This window comes from Maylandia zebra, linkage group LG14, assembly GCF_041146795.1.
Source record: "Maylandia zebra isolate NMK-2024a linkage group LG14, Mzebra_GT3a, whole genome shotgun sequence".
NCBI lineage: Eukaryota > Metazoa > Chordata > Actinopteri > Cichliformes > Cichlidae > Maylandia > Maylandia zebra.
In genome coordinates, this window is record NC_135180.1 from 8,142,200 (window position 1) to 8,161,330 (window position 19,131).

General features: G+C 42.4%; 1 protein-coding gene across 1 annotated transcript in view; it reads right to left on the reverse strand.

Moving 5' to 3' along the window:
• Nucleotides 1-19,131, reverse strand: part of LOC101468731 (calsyntenin-2) — a 328,728-nt gene that overhangs the window by 66,884 nt on the left and 242,713 nt on the right. The window contains exons 6-8 of the mRNA XM_004562808.6: nucleotides 11,634-11,819; nucleotides 9,600-9,857; nucleotides 8,790-8,911 (exon numbers count right to left, since the gene is read on the reverse strand). Of these exons, the coding sequence (XP_004562865.1) occupies nucleotides 8,790-8,911; nucleotides 9,600-9,857; nucleotides 11,634-11,819 (566 nt within the window). The remainder of the gene's footprint in view (nucleotides 1-8,789; nucleotides 8,912-9,599; nucleotides 9,858-11,633; nucleotides 11,820-19,131) is intronic.

Below are 19,131 nucleotides of genomic sequence, written 5' to 3' on the forward strand. Positions count from 1 at the left end.
TGTTTTATGACTATTTGCAACAGGACTTCCTCCACTGATGGTAAAAACAGAAATTTAGACAGTTGTGTCAACACTAAACATGAAGCTCTGTCAGTGCTTATTTGGCAGCTGCTGGTGGAAATTACCTGCTGCTGCTCATTTGATGTGTGAATTCAAAACGGCGAATACTGTGCGGTGTTTACAGAAATGCAATTTTATTAACCCATAAGAGCTAAAAACAGAACTACTGTACATCTGTTGCTCTCATTGAAAACATTCAAATTACAAGAAGCCCTCCAAGAGCGCAAACCTCTGCCAAAACAGCTTGCTCTCTGTATTTATTTTTAAGGGAATAGTATTTTATTTTGCATATGGTATATATGCATTATAATGGATTGCATTTATATAGTGCTTTTCGGGGCCCTCAAAGCACTTTACAATTCCACTATTCATTCACTCTGATGGAGGCAAGCTACAGTTGTAGCCACAGCTGCCCTGGGGCAGACTGACAGAAGCGAGGCTGCCATATTGCGCCATTGGCCCCATCACCAGCAGGCGGCAGGTGAAGTGTCTTGCCCAAGGACACAACGACCGAGACTGTCCGAGCTGGGGCTCGAACCGGCAACCTTCCGGTTACAAGACAAACTGCCAACTCTTTGAGCCACGATCGCCCCATTATGCATGTTTTTTTTTCTTTGCTCTTTTTAAACATACTTTGCATACAGTTTGTAGTGCAAAGTGCATTCATTACATTTATGACATGCAGGATTAGGTAACGGGTAATAGTTTTCTTTAAAGATATAACACATGTTGGGGTCTACTTGAAAGAAAGAAAGATGTAAAATGTAAGAGTGAGGTCAGAGGTCAAATGTGACGTGATATTTAGGGGAAACTATAATGTGATATTTAAAATCCCCATATACTAGTTCACTTCATACATGTTGCCAATACAAACAAAAAATCTGAAGCATCATTTTTAAGATAAAGGACATTTTATAACCCCTCCTTGAATCGCTACCTTATCGTGGTGGAGGGGTTTGTGTGTCCCAGGGATCCCAGGGGCTATGTTGTCTGGGGGCTTTTGCCCCCTGGTAGGGTCTCCCATGGCAAATTGGCCCTGGGTGAGGGACCAGACAAAGAGCGATTCATAAGACCCTTATGAAAAGGACACCGAGGGAACAGTTTACCCTGCCCGGGATAGGGTCACCGGGGCCCCGCCCTGGAGCCAGGCCCGGGGAGGGTGCCCGAGGGCGAGCATCTGGTGGCCGGGCCTTAGTCCATGGGGCCCGAACCCGAGCGGTGCTCTGTTATTGGACTTCTGTGCTAACCACAGTTTGGCCATAACGAACACCCTGTTCGAACATAAGAGTGTCCATAAGTGCACGTGGCACCAGGACGCTCTAGGCCGTAGGTCGATGATCGATTTTGTAATCGTATCAGCAGACCTGCGACCATATGTTCTGGACACTCGGGTAAAGAGAGGGGCTGAGCTGTCAACTGATCACCACCTGGTGGTGAGTTGGATCAGGTGGCGGGGGAGGACGCTGGACAGACCTGGTGCACCTAAACGCGTAGTGAGGGTGTGCTGGGAACGTCTAGCAGAGGCCCCAGTCCACGAGATCTTCAACGCACACCTCCGGCAGAGCTTCAACAGCATTCCGAGGGAGACCGGGGACATTGAGTCCGAATGGACCATGTTCAGCGTCTCCATTGCCGAAGCTGCTGCATTGAGCTGCGGCCGCAAGGTGGTTGGTGCCTGCCGTGGTGGTAATCCCCAAACCAAATGGTGGACACCAGAGGTGAAGGGAGCCACCAGGCTGAAGAAGGAGTCCTATCGGGCTTGGTTAGCCTGTGGGACTCCGGAGGCAGCCGACAGGTATCGACAGGCCAAGCGGAATGCGGCTCGGGCAGTGGCTGAAGCAAAAACTCGGGTGTGGGAGGAGTTCGGAGAGGCCATGGAAAAAGACTTTCGGACTGCCTCGAAGAGATTCTGGCAAACCGTCAGACGTCTCAGGAGGGGAAAGCGGTGCTCTACCTGCACTGTGTATAGTGCTGGCGGAGCGCTGCTGACGTCGACTGAGAAAATTGTCAGGCGGTGGAAGGAATACTTCAAGGACCTCCTTAATCCCACTGACACGTCTTCCGAGGAGGAAGCAGAGTCTGGGGATGAGGGGAATGACCCGCCAATTTCCGGGGGCGAGGTCACTGAGGCAGTTAAACAACTCCTTGGTGGCAGAGCCCCTGGTGTTGATGAGGTCCGCCCCGAGTTCCTGAAGGCTCTGGACGTTGTAGGGCTGTCCTGGTTGACACGCCTCTGCAATGTTGCGTGGAGATCAGGGGCAGTACCTGTGGACTGGCAGACCGGGGTGGTGGTCCCCATCTTTAACAAAGGGGACCGGAGGGTGTGTTCCAACTACAGGGGGATCACACTCCTCAGCCTCCCTGGGAAAGTCTATGCCAGGGTTCTGGAAAGGAGAGTTCGTCTGTTAGTCGAACCTTGGATACAGGAGGAACAATGCGGTTTTCGTCCTGGTCGCGGAACACTGGACCAGCTCTTTATCCTCTCCAGGATACTTGAGGGTGCATGGGAGTTTGCCCAACCAGTCTACATGTGTTTTGTGGACTTGGAGAAAGCATTCGACCGTGTCCCTCGGGGTGTCCTGTGGGAGGTGTTGCGGGAATATGGGGTGTCTGGCCCATTGCTACGGGCCATTCGATCCCTATACAACCGTTGCAAGAGCTTGGTTCGCATTGCCGGCAATAAGTCGGACTCGTTCCCGGTGGGTGATGGGCTCCGCCAGGGCTGCCCTTTGTCTCCGGTTCTGTTCATAATTTTTATGGGCAGGATTTCTAGGCGCAGCCAAGTGGCGGAGGGCTTTCGCTTTGGTGGCCTCAGAATCTCATCTCTGATTTTTGCAGATGATGTGGTTCTGTTGGCTTCATCGGGTGAAGGCCTCCAGCTCGCACTGGAACGGTTCGCAGCCGAGTGTGAAGCAGCGGGAATGAGGATCAGCACCTCCAAATCTGAGGCCATGGTTCTCAGCCGGAAAAGGGTGGAGTGCCCACTCCGGGTCGGGGATGAGTTCCTGCCCCAAGTGGAGGAGTTCAAGTATCTCGGGGTCTTGTTCGCGAGTGATGGGAGAAGGGAGCCGGAGATCGACAGACGGATTGGGGCTGCAGCTGCAGTAATGCGGACGTTGCACCGGTCCGTCGTGGTGAAGAGGGAGCTGAGTGTAAAAGCGAAGCTCTCAATTTACCGGTCGATCTACGTCCCTACCCTCACCTATGGCCACGAGCTGTGGGTAGTGACCGAAAGAACGAGATCGCGGATACAAGCGGCAGAAATGAGCTTCCTCCGAAGGGTGGCTGGCCTCTCCCTTAGAGATAGGGTGAGAAGTTCGGCCATCCGGGAGGGGCTCAGAGTAGAGCAGCTGCTGCTCCACATCGAAAGGAGCCAGCTGAGGTGGTTTGGGCATCTGACAAGGATGCCCCCTGGGCGCCTCCTGGGTGAGGAGTTCCAGGCATGTCCCACCGGGAGGAGGCCCCGGGCAGACCCAGGACACGCTGGAGAGATTATATCTCTCGGCTGGCCTGGGAACGCCTTGGTATTCCCCCGGACAAGCTGGAGGAGGTGGCTGGGGAGAGGGAGGTCTGGGCCTCTTTGCTTAGGCTGCTGCCCCCGCGACCCGACCCCGGACAAAGCGGATGACGATAGATGGATGGATGGACATTTTATAAAGGTTTGACCTCTCCTTTAAGGTCAAATGTTGTCAAAGGGCCAAAGTATTTAGAATCCCCGCAAATCATTTCTTATATGTTGTAAAGACAAAAAATGGCAGCAAAGTTTTAAATACAGTACTTTCTGTACGTTCACAATACACACCACACTTGCAAAAATCATAGTTTGTAAGTTTTAAAGTGTTTTGTCCATTTTTGACCAATAAATCATTATGTTGAGCCTGAAGACACCGGTGGATGTAAGTCAAAGTTTAATGGATTGATAACATGACCCCACTGCACACCCCTACAGAGGTTCATCCAGAATTTTTAGATCTATCATGTTTACAGACAGAAAAAAAATCACACATAAGCATGCAACAGTTTCCTTGGCAGAGGTAATTAGAAGGCTTTTGTTCTTTGACTGCTTCTTTAAAACGTTACATTTTGGGCTTCATATGGTCATATTCATTCTTACATATCTCACAAATTCTGTCTTTGAAACAGGAAGCGGAGGGACTGGAAATACCCTTGTAATCTGCAATTTCTGTTATGATTTAATGGCAGGTAACGGGTCGTTGTGTATATATATATATATATATATATATTTTTTTTTTTAATCATTAAAGATGACACAGTGTGTGTGTCCTGAACATTTTTGTCTTTACTCTTGTGTTTTCAGATGCTGATCAATCAGAAACCAGTAACACGATAACAGTCAAATCCCCTGTCAAATTCCCTCTGTTTAGACTTGAAACTACAACGCAGCAGTGTGCAGTATTATAAAAGCATCCGATGTCAGGAGGAAAGTAGGCGCCGGGTGAATATGGTGAATTGAACAATAAAACCTCACAAGCTGTTAATACACTGTGAAAGAACTAAAGTGGGAGTCTGGGTCTGTGAGGCACTCTTTTATACAGTGAATTTCCCGGACACCTGCGAGCGCCAAAGGCTATTTTTTAGACCGTGCGCACCCGATCCAATTTTGTACATAGTTATAACACCTGCAGGGGTTCATTCAGTACTGGCTCATGCAGAAAACATCTTCAAGATTGACAGCCTCCTTCTTTGAGACACTCTTATTCGGATCTGCATTTAAAGAATATGAAAGTGTGCACAAAAGACACATTTGGTACACGTTCATTGCAAAACCTTTCAGTGAAGTTTCAATGAAAACCTCAGGCTTCATCTCCCAACAATGCATACAGCACAGAGAGCAAAGTTTAAGCGTACTGAACAGAATAGGCCAATGTGCATAAAACCATGCTGCCTGTTATTAACAGATAGTACACTCTTTATTTTTTTCAGCAGGTAAAACTAATATCTGCAACCATCTCCCCCCACCACCCCGGTGCGGTTATTATGAAGCAGCTCGCAGTGCGTGATTGGATTGTATGAGAAATTAATTGGACTTCTTACTTCTTTGATAAACCAGTGCAGGGAGAGGAGAATTCTTCTGTTCGAGGGTTCTCTAAGTTGGAGGTATTCAGAAGTTCATTTTGTTTTAAAGACATTAGCAGATGAGGAGGAAATAGCGACAAGGCGAGGGGAGATAGCGACTTAATGAAAGTTTCCTTTCATGCCCCCAGGATTCACAGAGACAACTATTAACAAGAGGGAGGAGGATGAGCGGGAGGATGCGCGAAAGAGTGAGAACTCTAAATGTGCTCGAGAAAGTTTAACAGCTATTGTGTGCCTATGTGGTGCCAGAGTAGACCGTGGAAACTTTTATCGTGAGACGTGCTAATGAAATAAATCAAGATCATTTCAGACCTGCTATAGAACTACCTGTCTCAACCCTTTTTAAGCCACAGCAAAAACAACCAAAAACTGTCAAACTCCCTTCTAATTTACTAACTTCCTTCATGTGGGATTTCATTAACTGTGGCATATGGTTAAAACAACTATGGGGGAAAGGTGTGATATGATATATTTTATAACGAGTCATGTTATGAATTAGAATTATCACAAACAAGCAAGAACATCAAAGGGAAAATTGCCTCTTTCCTGGCCTCTAAACTGGATACGCTCTGCATGCAGGTTGCGTTACCTTAATGGCTCTGTGAGGCTATTTTTCTATTACATTAGCCTCAGCTATACTCTGACTAGTGCCATTTAGCAAATGACAGTATGCTGAACTAGGACTGTTTTCTTGGTAAACAATAAACAGCCTAAACCTTAGTGGCTTAGCTCAAAGCAATGCTGCTATTATGTATGATACATACTATATAATGAATACAATTGGGATTTGTGAAGAGGGACTTTGCCAGGCTGAAGCTCACTGACCATATGGCAGACTGTTGAACACTAAGTAGCTAGAATGAAAATGTGAACTGTGTCAGTGTAGATTGCCCAAAGCAGCAAGACACTGTTAATGGAAGAGAAGTTGCACTTGAATTTTGTAAAAGTGAGTTTACAACATTCAAGTAAGCAACTAAATTTTATTTACCTCCATTGTCACTTAATATCAGAGTCAGACAGTTGAAATGAAATCTATGTCTAAATAGACAGATACCACTGACGTGACACTAGCATCTAATATTTACATTTTGTTCTTACTTTGAATTTTGGTCATTTGTAGAGCACAATTTTTAAACAAATACGGAGATGAACACGTCAATTCTGTCAAGTTTGTGACCACTGTACCTATCTGAGCTCATTTTTCTTAGTTTGAATATTTTTATATTTATCTAAAAAAAAGAAAGAAAAAAAAGTAACAACATCAGCCACATGAACAACCAATTTGGTGTTAAAACATGTATTCACATTGCTTTGTCTTGTACTTTTAAAAGAAATATAGAAAAGCAAAAATAATATTTTTATTTTAGGAGGTAGCAAGAAGTAACATTATGCAATGATGTGAAGATGGATTTGTTGATAGGAAGTAATTATAAAGAAAATAGAATAGTTTAGAGATCCATATAAACCATCCATCCTTTTCTGCTTATCCAGTTCAGGGCTGCCCGGGGCCTGGAACATATTCCAGCGGTCATAAGGCTTGCTTAACCTTAATTAAATTGTGAACTATGAATATTATCTGCTTCATTTAATTCTTTGTGAACTGTGAATAAGCTCTTGTTATGTGTCAACTTACACAACACTGGCCTCTAGGACTGGAAAGTGAAGCCAGAATGGAAATGTACAAAACCTGAAGAAGGAGGAGGAGGAAGAGGAGGCCACTAAGTCAGCTCTGCCAGCTCCAAACGAAGTCCCATTGTACTGAGGTCTGTGAGAAAAAGGTCCTACTGCTCACTAGATTGATACTTTTATAAAAACTTTCTGGTCTTGATTGCTAGTTTCAAGTCTCCTTTAATAGAGAATCACATTCATTTTATCAATTACTATCAAATTGAGAACAAAATAAATGATAAATAACTGCATGTTTTGGGGGTTGTTTCCTTGGGATAGACAAGTACATATGAATAGAGCGTCCTGGAGGTTTCAGAGAGATTAGCTCTTGCAACATTGTTTCTGTCTCTGAAAGACGTTGACATCCAAATCAAATCTAAAGTCTTCGAAATGTTAGTCCACAAACCAAAGGTTGACGTTACAGTGGCTACAAATTACTTTTACGTATAATGAAGTTATGCTGATTAATAGTGTTCCTTAAAGCTCAATGTCAATCCTAACACGACCTCTATCAAACTGGCAGTACTAACATACCAATGTTTATAATGTTGGCCATGTTAACAACATTAACATACTCAAAGGTGATGCAACAATATTCCCAGTAGTTTTCAGGTACTGCTCAGAAATATAATTAGTGACATCACAGTAGTATAACACTTTTGATACTCTCAAACTATTTGATTCAACATATAAACAAATACTCTACATACACTATAATTGCTTGATTGGTTGAAAAGAAAGAGGGAATGAGGGCAAAGAATTCCAGCCATGCTTAGTTTTTCTCGTAGCCACTGTAACCTTTGCTGATCTGAACAGCGCCTGAGAAAGTACAGTGAACATCACTGTTAATGTCATTAGCAGAAGCCATACTACTGTTGCAGTGAGGTCTGTGAAATATCCAGATTGGTCAGATGTCTTTAAAAAAAAAAGAAAAAAAAGAACAGAACAAATTAAAAACAAAAGGAGAAAATGTAGAGTGAGAAAAACAGACCAATAGCCATGACAGATACTCAATAGAGACTCTGTCTAAATTCCTCCAGATGGGGCCTCATGCACACCATGCTCTGTCAGGAGACTGATGGATGACCCGTTTCATGCTATCTCTCCAATCAAGGACCAGTGATCTGTCTGATTAAATTAGCCCAGGGAGCTGCATCTGGATGTCCAGCCTCAGCTGTGTGCCTCCTGAATCAAATGTCCTCACTGGGTGAGCGTGGGGGTTTTGTGAGTCGAGATGACCTGTCTGACTCCGAGACAGCATCCACGATCAACAGACAGCTGCCTCTGTCTTCACGCAACGCACACACATACACAGAGACACATGCACACATGCACAACCCTGGAGGAAGCTCATATTTCTCTAGCCATCATATCTATTGTTTTTATTATTAACTAATTGTGGAATTTTCATGTGTGGAAATGTTCCATTCCTCGAAGGAATCATATGAAAGGGCAGATGCCAAACATTTATTCAGTCCCTAAATTCATTAAGATATTACATGGATATTAACTAGTATGTGGATTCTCTATATTAAATGGGGTCACTTAAAGGTTAGGTGGGTTTTTTTGTTTGTTTTTTATAGAGGGATTTCTAGTATAGCCAAGCACTAATTGGTTACAGTTTACACCCACAAAACCATGGTTGTTTGCAAATCACTGGGTGAATATGATGTGTGTTAGTAAATCACCAACAGCTCCTACTCCCTTTTAAACCTTTTTGCTGCTGCCAGTGAATCCCAATGTCTTACCAGGAGCCTTCTATTTTTAACGCAAGACACAGACCACCATGGATTAAACTAAGAAAAAAATATCCCAGTGGATGATTAATAGAGGTATAATCCAGGCTAGAGGCTTCATAACTCTCTATGCGAGAGGTCCATACCTCATCAAAAAGGTGAGCTGAGGATAAGCTCAGAGTACAAGTTTCCTGGTCTATCACACGTATTCCAACGTTAGCGCCTCACCTGCTCTAGTTTCCAGTGGAACTCGGCCGGCCGGAAGGTGTCTACCTGGGTGAAGTCTCTCCTCAGCAGAAACACCAGGCGGCAATTATGGACATACAGCGAGTAGTGATGACGGTTCATCTCTGTGGGAGGTAAAAAGAGGAGTAGACACCAGGGACCAAATCACTCCACCTACTCACAGCTGACAGGTAAAGCAAGCCTGACAGGTGGCTCTCACAAATCTGGGACAGCAGCACTTTTCTAAAGGAGGTGAGTTTGCAGGCAGATAGTCTTTCACTGGAATTTAAAAAAACAACAACAAAAATAATCCCTGCAGGGAGGGTATGCTGTCCACCGAGCTGCAAATTTTGTTCAATGTGCCACTATTAAACAGTATCACATTGAAATAAGTATTTCACAAACAGTTGCTGTTTAGATCTGTGGAGGAGCTATAGATATATTCTATACATGTGTAGCTCTATTGTATAGAGGAGTGATATTAGGATGATTTAAGCGGTGATTTATGGTTTTACATCGAACAAAAGCAGATATTATCAGACTCTGAGTCTTTATTGCACACTGTCACTTGGGGTATTGCAGTCAGTGTCTTATACCTTTGCTCACAGACCACAATTCTCCTGTCAACTGACCACACAACACATGATCCACCAAAGAATCAAGGTGCACTTCATTTGTGGTGTTTGAATTAAATTCTGATTTACGATTTCTGCTAATCCCCCCTTACTACAGCTTACCCAGACATCTCTTATAACCTAATGAAATGTCAAAAAAATATATTCTTTCCATGAAATGTGTTAACAAATGACTCACCAGTCTTGTCAGAGTTACAAAGTAGGGTCTCCTTTTCAGCTCTGAGCCCTGGACTAGGCCCATGCTTCATCCATGTTGCAATGGTAAACTGGTCTGTCAAATTCTGTGGTACCACCCAGTCTGGGATTTTGGCTGCCTGACGACCGTCAAACCTGAAGATCAAGTCGCTGTCCCTCCCGCTGTCAGACACTAGGGACGCTGTCCAATTGGTGGCCGTGCCGGGAGCAGGGAGGAGGTCAGTGCTACCCGACGAGGCGCCTGGGGTTATTGCCGTGGGAACAAACAAGAGGTGAGACAGTAGATCTGTCAACAACAATAATGGCAGATACGCAGTGTGCATTGCCTTATTCTTGGCTATGATTACTTAAGAGTAATGCAGCTGGCAGGGTTTAATAAGGAATCAATGGGCTGAGATAGCTACGGAATGTGGGTATTGATTCATGGCAAATGAAGCTAACTTTCAAAAGAAATGTGAGCCACTATTCATAAATTCAGAACATAGCTCACTGCTATAATGCACCTCTATGGAAACAGAGAGGAAATACTAACCAAGCACTATGGTAACACAAAGAGAAAAAGACATAGCAAAGGCTTGGTAAGAATCAGCCAGTCGCACAGATGGCTTACAGCTGACACGATCCCTACACATTCTGACAAAACAGACCTGTCGTTACCGTCCTGCACTGAGCTGGCTCATTTGGTTTCTCTTCCTCCCTTTCAAAGCAGCTCCATCATTCCTTTGACACAATAACCCTAATATGTTGAGCCCCGTCCAGTCTTTGTTTTCGAGCCGTCACCTTGACAAACGCAGCCCCTGACACATGCTCACCTCGCTCCTCCATGCATACGACATGCCCTCACCCATCTATCTTCTGCTTTTCCTGTGTGACAGTAAAACATTTATTTCATCCCTTTAAAATACATTTATGAATCATTTCTAATGGCTTACTGACGGAAATGGATCAAAGCGACCTGGGAGCTATGATGTTATAGGAGAAAAACCAACCAACCAAAAAAAACAAAACAAAACAGGAAGTGTCACAACTCACTGTGTCCCTTGTCCTGGCAAAGAAACTCGAACATGCATCTGTTCATTTCCGCTAATAACACATTAGCACGTTAATTGATGTTTTTCACTCGTTTGTAAAACCCTGTTTTTCTCCACTGCGTGCTCGTGGCGCCGTCGACGTTCTGATTCCAGTAATTAGATTCCCTCAGTAAATAAATACCCATCGACTCCTCCAGCACCCAGCTGCAGCCTTTCCTTTGCCCGATGTCTTTGTACATTATCTCAAATTGATTGTGCTTTAAAAAAGCTATTACAATTTATTCTATTTGCTATCAGATAACGATTATGAGGTGCCTGAAAAGGCCTCTTTAGTGGTAAACCATGCGTGGACTGGGAGCCAGGGGAGGCAGGGAGTGGATGTTATGCATTCAGATTAGGTGGAATGTGGCTTGTGAAGGCCGTTAGTCAAAGATGATGACTCCAGCCCTCCTGCTGGCAGTGCGGTGTGGGTGGGGGTATAGGCTCGACTACTCTGCTGGCGCTCTGGGCACTGACACGGCGGCTCGACTGCTCATCAGTCACTGAGGAGAAAGCGCGGCTGCATCTAGGGCGGCTAATGCCCTCGCTCTGTCACATCATTAGTGACACAGCCTTAACTTGCCATTCTGGTGCCTTCATTTAGCACAGGGGTTTACCGGGGACATAAGTGGAGATAAGAAAGCAACACGGACTGGGAGCTTTCAGATGTTGATTTAAAAAGGGCACAGAAACACACCTCGGGCGCCGTCTGACCCTGGTGCTCAACGCATGGACTCCATTAATGCTTTTAGCAGGATCTAACTTCTAATTTACTGCCCCAACTTTTAGTTGCCTCAGACAGCAGTCTTTGATGAGCCATATACTGTGTAAATCTGCATATCAACCATCGATTTAATAGTCACAAGTTTTTATCTTAATTATTGCTCATTTCGACCACACAAGAATAGCTAGTGATTATGAAAACACAGTAACCCCAAATAACCCACCACAGAGTTTTTGTAGAGATTTCTCAGAGTAGGTCTCCCGGTCGCAGCCCTTTCCAATGTGGCTGGTCTGCAGCTCCACCGTGGTCCTCACCGAGGACAGAGGTCCGCCACAGGTCTCGAGGTGCATCCTGGGAAACAGCTGCTTACTGCCTGTTCCTGGCTCATAGTCCACTCGCTTATTCCAGCCTGGGTGAAAAGAAGAGATGGAGTGACAGTCTTAGAGAGGATATATTATATTGTAGAGTTCATCCTGTGAGCGGATGCAGATTATTATCTGTAATAATACCAGATTTTCACAAGCCTGTCGTTGCTTTTGTTATTGCACGTTTTGCGCCTCATTTTGTCCATTTAGACTGCCATCAAAACAACACCAATTCCAATTTTTCTCTGTCACTGGTATTTCTGGCATCACAACTCAAAATCCTTCTGGCAGAATGTACCCTACTAATGAAATTGCTGCATTGTTGTTGGAGTGCAGTGCAGTACCTGCATTAGCGGCAATAGTCATTATGCTGTCACTGTCTGCCATGTCAGCTGTGAATTGTGTTTTTCTATCTGGGAAGGCTATTATTTTGTGTGGCAGTAAATTTTTTTCCCTTTTTCAATCAATTTCTTTTTCCAGGCTTTGCGGTGTGATGTTGTGTTCATCTGCAGTGTCTCTTCTATTTAACAACAGAATGAATTGTGGAATTCTGTAACCCGTTTAATGTTGTGTTTACAGTGAGCTGTTCTCACTCATTATCTCACTTTCAAACAGAGCATTTGGCATATCTATAAATGCTGTCAGCACATATTTCCAACATTTCCTCATCCCTGTTACTTCTTTTACTTTGCTTCCTCTGTCATACGCCAGCATCACCGCATCATCGCTCATGAAACTGGCACTTTAAAAACAAATTATGTGACCTCAGAATTATTGATACCAGCTCTAAACCATCCTGCCCAGTCCATGCTTTTTTCACAAGCATACATGAGCTCGAATCCATCCACTGTCTATCTACTCCTCTGTCCACGATTACTAGCCAGGAGCTGGAGGCATAAGCATGAAGCCAAGCTGACCGAAGAAGAAGGGAGCATCTTTTTGTTGCTCACAAGCCTGTTAAATCTGCCATGTTCACTTCCTCTCACACTCACCAGCTCATGCTGAAACACATACACATGCTGCATCTGTTTTGCAGTTGATTTACTTCCTCTAGACTGCAATTGCTCTGGGCTACAGCACCACTGTTTCTATGGGATTGGCTGTAGCAGAAATGAAAATAGGTACCAACAACAGTGCACGCTAAACAAGAACAAAAGCACATGCAGGAGCATTTTAAGAAAAGGCCACAAGCACAAAAGACTTGGCTAATTTAGCCTTTTTTTCCTTCTTTCTCTTACTCTCTCCCCACTGCTGTCAGACTCCATAATAAAGACTTTAACTGATCAAGCACACACATCCATACATATGCAATAATACTAAGTGCAATAATCCTTTCTGTCATCGTTGTATTTTTACTCAGTTGTATATAGTATTTGTATTTGTATTCTATTTTTATCTTATTGTATATTTATTTTATTTTATTCTACTGTATATAGTATTTTATTTTATTCTATTCTGTACAGTTGTGTACTGTATTTATTCTTATTGTATTCTAATTTTTGCCTCATAACTTTTGCACTGTCCACTTCCTGCTGTGACAAAACAAATTTCCCACGTGTGGGACTAATAAAGGTTATCTTATCTTAAACACACACACACACACACACACACACACATTTCATTGTGCACACAGTAACTGCATACATGCCTGTCTAATCCTACTTGTTGATTACCCCTGTATGGAGTTGCTACTTCTGTGGTCCACTTTGGGGTTGATGCTTTTAAAGCTAGTCAGCTATTGATTTGAACCATCTGATGGGTTAGCTGCTGATATGCCACTCTTTTTTCAGAGGTAGCAGCAACAACTGCCGACAGACATTCAATCTTCACAACAACAATAGAAGAAAAATAGTTCTTTATTTTTGTGTGAGCAGATAGAGTAGCTAACCTTGCTGATGCAGAGAGGGATTTTTTCACAGCAGAGCTTTGTCTGTTATTCTTCTTTTGCTTTTCTCACTTTTTTACTATCAACCTTTAGCAAGGACGTCCACTAATAAAGCTCTATTTTGTCTGAAAAACATCTTTCCGTTTTCTAATATTTAAACAAAAAAACTGCACGTTTGCCAACAGTGAGATGGGAACATCAGCTAGTGATACAGTAAACTTAGATTAGCATACGTTGTGTTGTGTCTGTGTTTTAAATCTTAGTACCAGCACAGTGGCCCTAATTCTGTTCTAATTTTTCATGTTTCCTTTTTTATAAATTTCCACCAGTGGGATGATGGGAAATAGTCTCAAAGTTGATTTTCTGAACTGCAACCCTTCAAGATCCCCGGTCTTTGGACAATCTTATAGTATATAGTCTCAAACTAAAAGCCTTAAGACAACTTTTAGATGTGTGAGGGTCCCAGTCTTTAAAAGTTTAAAGTCTTCCAGTGTTTGGTAGCCATTGTATAACTTTTACTCTTGGTAAAAAAAAAAAACCACACTGTGGTCATTTTATTAAAACAAATGGCCAAACAGTCAAGTGACTTTGCCATGCAGCTCAACAACTAATGAACTTTATCTAAAAACAGTAGGCTAGATTTGTATGTTCTGTTCAGAATGTGTACATGTCTGTGTTTTATACTTAAAGGTTTGCGTGTGAACATACCAGCGTTGGCACATTTCAATATATTTATATATAGTGGTTGTATAATAGCAGGTGCATCCAGTGGCAGCTTCCACACATACTTGTATGAACAGTGACCAAGTTGAATGTGAAGCTTTCTCACTAATCAAAACATTAAAGCGATATCATAATTAGACCTGTGGAGCTTAGCTCAGCACATGAGCTTTAGCGTATTTCGTCACTAGTTTGTGTGCTGGGATCACAGACTAATATAATTCCACTTTTAGAAAACATGACTATGGATGGAGGTGTAAGATGGTCAGATTTGGTCAGAATCGGAATTATTTCTTCTGAAAGAACCTTAAGTTTGTTTTTTTTTTACTTACTTTTACAACTACTAGTTGAAGATTTACTTTGGCTGACTATAACTGCAGTAGTTTAGGATGTTCTTGAGCATTTGCAATGAACGCAACTGAACTAGGCTAGGCTCAGTTCTAAAAACTAATGAAGAGTCCCAGGTATTTAACCTCCTTGTCTCCTCACAGCTGTAGACCAACCCTAGTCATGTGAGTCGTTAAGGGTCACATGAGCCAAGGTGTGAATCGCAGCATGGGTCATTAATGACGGTTTACAGTGGACATAGATAACCATCACTGAACAGAGGCCTATGATACCAGCTATCAGTCACATATAACACAGTCTTGAGATCCCTCCTCAGGTATTTCAACCCCCCACTCACACCTTGACCCATGTGACCTTAATAACTCACATGATGGCAGGTTGAGCAACATCTCCTTGGCCCCTTTGATGGCCCTGAATCACTCCCTAGTTTGGGTGATTCTTAATGACTTGATTACAGGATGGGTCAGTGGCTCTTAGGACCCCTTTCAAGGGGTTAAATGCCTGGGACTCCATCATCTGAAACATCTTGGATGGGAGGTGAAAAATCTTCATGAGTCAAAAAGAAGTAGAGTTGTCTTTATTTCAAACGTTTGAGACCACCATGACCTGGATGACTAAGAATGTAGACCTAAGATTTAAGTTTGTGAGAAGGTGTAAAAGGCTGTTCAGTAAAAACAGACTCCATGAACAAATGAAAGGTGATAACGGGGCTTTACCTTTGCCTAGCTCTACAATTTGAGCAAGAGCAGGGATAATAGAGCAGAGCTTGGTTAAGAATGCATGGAAACGTGTGAGGGAAGGGATAAATCAGCACTGAAAAAAGAGCATGTTAGATTTACTTAATTCAATAGTGGACATTGGTTGCACACAGATGTTTTGATTTGGCAGAAACTTAAACAACTGAGGTTTAAAAATCAACACAACCTATTCATATTCAATAAACCTGTGCATTTTGTGTTGATAAAACACGATTGAAACATGTTTGGATGAAGTAAGTTGAGCTCTTGGAATATTTTAATCCTTCACAATTTTGTCACTTTATTCCAACACTATTCAATAACTTTTACCCCAGTACTACTTGGTTACTTAAATACTACATGTTGTCTTCATATTAATATTGTTCAACAAAGTCTAGAGTCTGGTTAACATAAACATTTAATGGATTTACAACAACTTCCTTTCTCCTGGTTGCAGGGGAGCTGGGGCATAACCCTGTGAAAGGTTAAGAGGCAGGGTACACCCTGGACAGCTCACCAGTCTATCACATAGAGATAAACAACCATTTCCACTTACATTCACCAATTAACCTAACGCTAATAACTGCATGGCTTTTAACTGTGGGAGGAAACCAGAGATAACACAGTGCAAACTAACCAGCTTGTGGATTTGAACCCAGGACCTTCTTGCTGTGGGGCAACAGCACTAACGACCACGCTACCAAGCCAGGATTAACAAAGCTTATCAAGGTTTGATGCAGAATTTTCAGTACAATTTTGTCCTTGACAGGTTAAACCACAATAAATACCAATACCATATACGTATGTATATGTATGTAGTGTTTTGCCTCTTATACCTCCTGTGATTTCCCTGCAGTTTGTAATCTCGTGTGATCTTGTGAATTTCATAAGTCCAGCAACTAACCGCTCTTACTAGACTGTATCATGTCATCTCAACGAGATCAAATTAAGTTGTTGAATTTCATACAGATCCTAAATGATTTGATTATTTTCACCATAGAAACATGAAACTATTTTGTTCAAATTACAAGTTAGACTTTTGTAAATGTAACAACCACCCATTTTCCTTTTTTTCGGTATCCCGAAAAAAAGTAGAGGCCTTCCTCAAACCACGATCCACAGTGCGCAAGCCAAAATCCCATGCAAGATTTAACATTGCTGTATTATTGACTTACTTCACTTGAACTTGATATGAACAATTTAATATACCTTCTCTCCATATCATGTAGTTTCTACACTATATAGTTACACTTAACTTTAAAGCACCAGCCGATTGTGTTAAATACACGCAAGATGCTTACATAAATCCAAGAGATGGGCAATCCCTTTTTTTCAGTGAGGAGTAATGGGTTGAGGACACAGTTAGCATATATGGGAAGGACCTGGTTCAGATTGGAAGTAGGTGATTAACGGTTATGGGTTAGAGAGCACTAGACAAACATGAGGACTTAAAAAAAGGTGCAGACTCAGGAAAGATTAAAGTGGTTTCAGTCTCCTCAGTCCTTAGTTAAATCTCACCACCTGCAGTCTAGTTGTCTGGAGGTTGCAGTGACCAGAATGCATTCACTAAACCTGATAAACTTCATGGTAAGTCTGTACAACTATTCCTGTATAAGTGAGCTGGTGAGCTTTTTATGATGTCGCCAGCAGGTTCATCATACTGAAGATTGACACCATTTTTTTTTAACCAACCAGCTGATTCTTTTCTTAGTTTTATGATGATGTCATTACCTCACAATATTTCATATAACTGGAAGCATATATTCTAAAAAATGATCATGGAAAACAGTTTCTGAGCTCAGGACAACCACACAATCTTCACTATCGATTCATAATATTTTTATTGGTTCTTGTAAAGCTCTTGTTGACCACTATTGCTCCACCACTATTGCTTTAGTGTAGTGATTTGCTCAAAAAGTGAAAAAGAAAACCCAGTTTGGAATTACTGGAGCGTTTTCCGAGTTAAGTTATTCATACAAAACTCTAATCAAAAGAAGATGAATAAAAACTGAAATAATGACAGCGAGTCAGATTACTAAGAAGGCAAGGTCTATTTATACACTTTAGTCCTGGTGATAAACTATGGTATTTATAATACTGTTTGACCAACTGTTGAAAAGTGCACTGCCCTCAGTTATAGTGAGGAAGTGGCTCACTGGTAGGAATGAAATGAGTTACAGCAAGCGTGGGAGTAGCGTGTCACGGAAACCAATCACAGTGCCGAGTACAGTAGCAGATGTTCTTTCACACCAAAAGACACATTTCCTTCTGAGACACCTCCTGCCTCTGTGGTTACACATGAGGCAGAAAGTGTTGAAACTGTGTGGAAGCAGTGAAGTTGAAATATGAACTGTTAAGAGAAAAGCAAAGAAAATGAAAAGCCATATACTCTCAACACAAAAGAAAAACAGTTTCCTTTTTATTTCTTAGGCTTAGATAAGACCCAAACAAACAATCTCATATCGCTGATAAATATTTGGCAGTGGCATTTATCTTTAATAACAGGAAACATTGCAGCGATGAAATGGAAAATGTCCTTTGCCAAAAACCCAGTGGGCTGTACTGAAATGTATTTACAGGAACAAAACAAAGAAATACATCAGTGTCTTGAATATCTTCCTTCTGAAATAGTTCACAGTGGCACCTGTCCTCAATGAAGTTTCTGATTTCTGAAAGATAAATGCATATATATATCGAAGAGTACAGAACATTTATCACCAACCTCATCCCTGTCATATATTCTAAGCACTGACGTGCTCATTTTAAAATTTCTAATAAATAACTCGAAGCACGCTTGCAGAAGCCTTATGTTATTTCTAGCTCTGCAATAGAACTAAATTACAGTGCTAGACCTGTGATGTGTTTGTTTTGTCACTAAAACACCATTTTTAAGATAGTGATGTAAACCAAAGTGCTCTGGTATAGCCTTTTCCTCCAGTTCATGTCATAAAAGCACAGAATTTATGTTGCTTTCAAACCCTATGGGCTATTTTATTCAATCCGTTTCTACTAAAAGCCTTACCAACCAAAGCTGTAAAAGGCCATTTTTTGCAGCAGGGACATGAGCACAAGTCCATTTACTTAGGCTGAATTTTTAGCTACTTGAAACTGAACAGCTAGATGCTACTTTACGCACATCGCAGAGGAAATATATTGACCACCATGTTTTACATCTCTGGATCTGTGAGGCATGTTTCATGCTATGTCCCCAGAGACTTAAATATACACTGAACAAAAATATAAACGCAACACTTTTGTTTTTGCTCCCATTCCCCATGGGATGGACGTAGAGACCTAAAATTCATTCCAGATACACAATATAACCATCCCTCCCAAACAGTGGTCACAAATCAGTCCAAATGTGTGGTAGTGGGCACATCTGCTATATTGAGATAATCCATCCCACCTCACAGGTGTGCCACATCAGGATGCTGATCTGACATCATGAGTAGTGCACAGGTGTACCTCAGACTGCCCACAACAAAAGGCCACCCTGGAATGTGCAGTTTTTTGCACTATTGGGGGTCTGGGGACCCAGAACCGGTCAGTATCTGGTGTGACCACCATTTGCCTCATGCAGTGCAACACATCGTTGCATGGAGTCTATCAGATTGTCAATTGTGGCCTGTGGAATGTTGGTCCACTCCACTTCAATGGCTGTGCGAG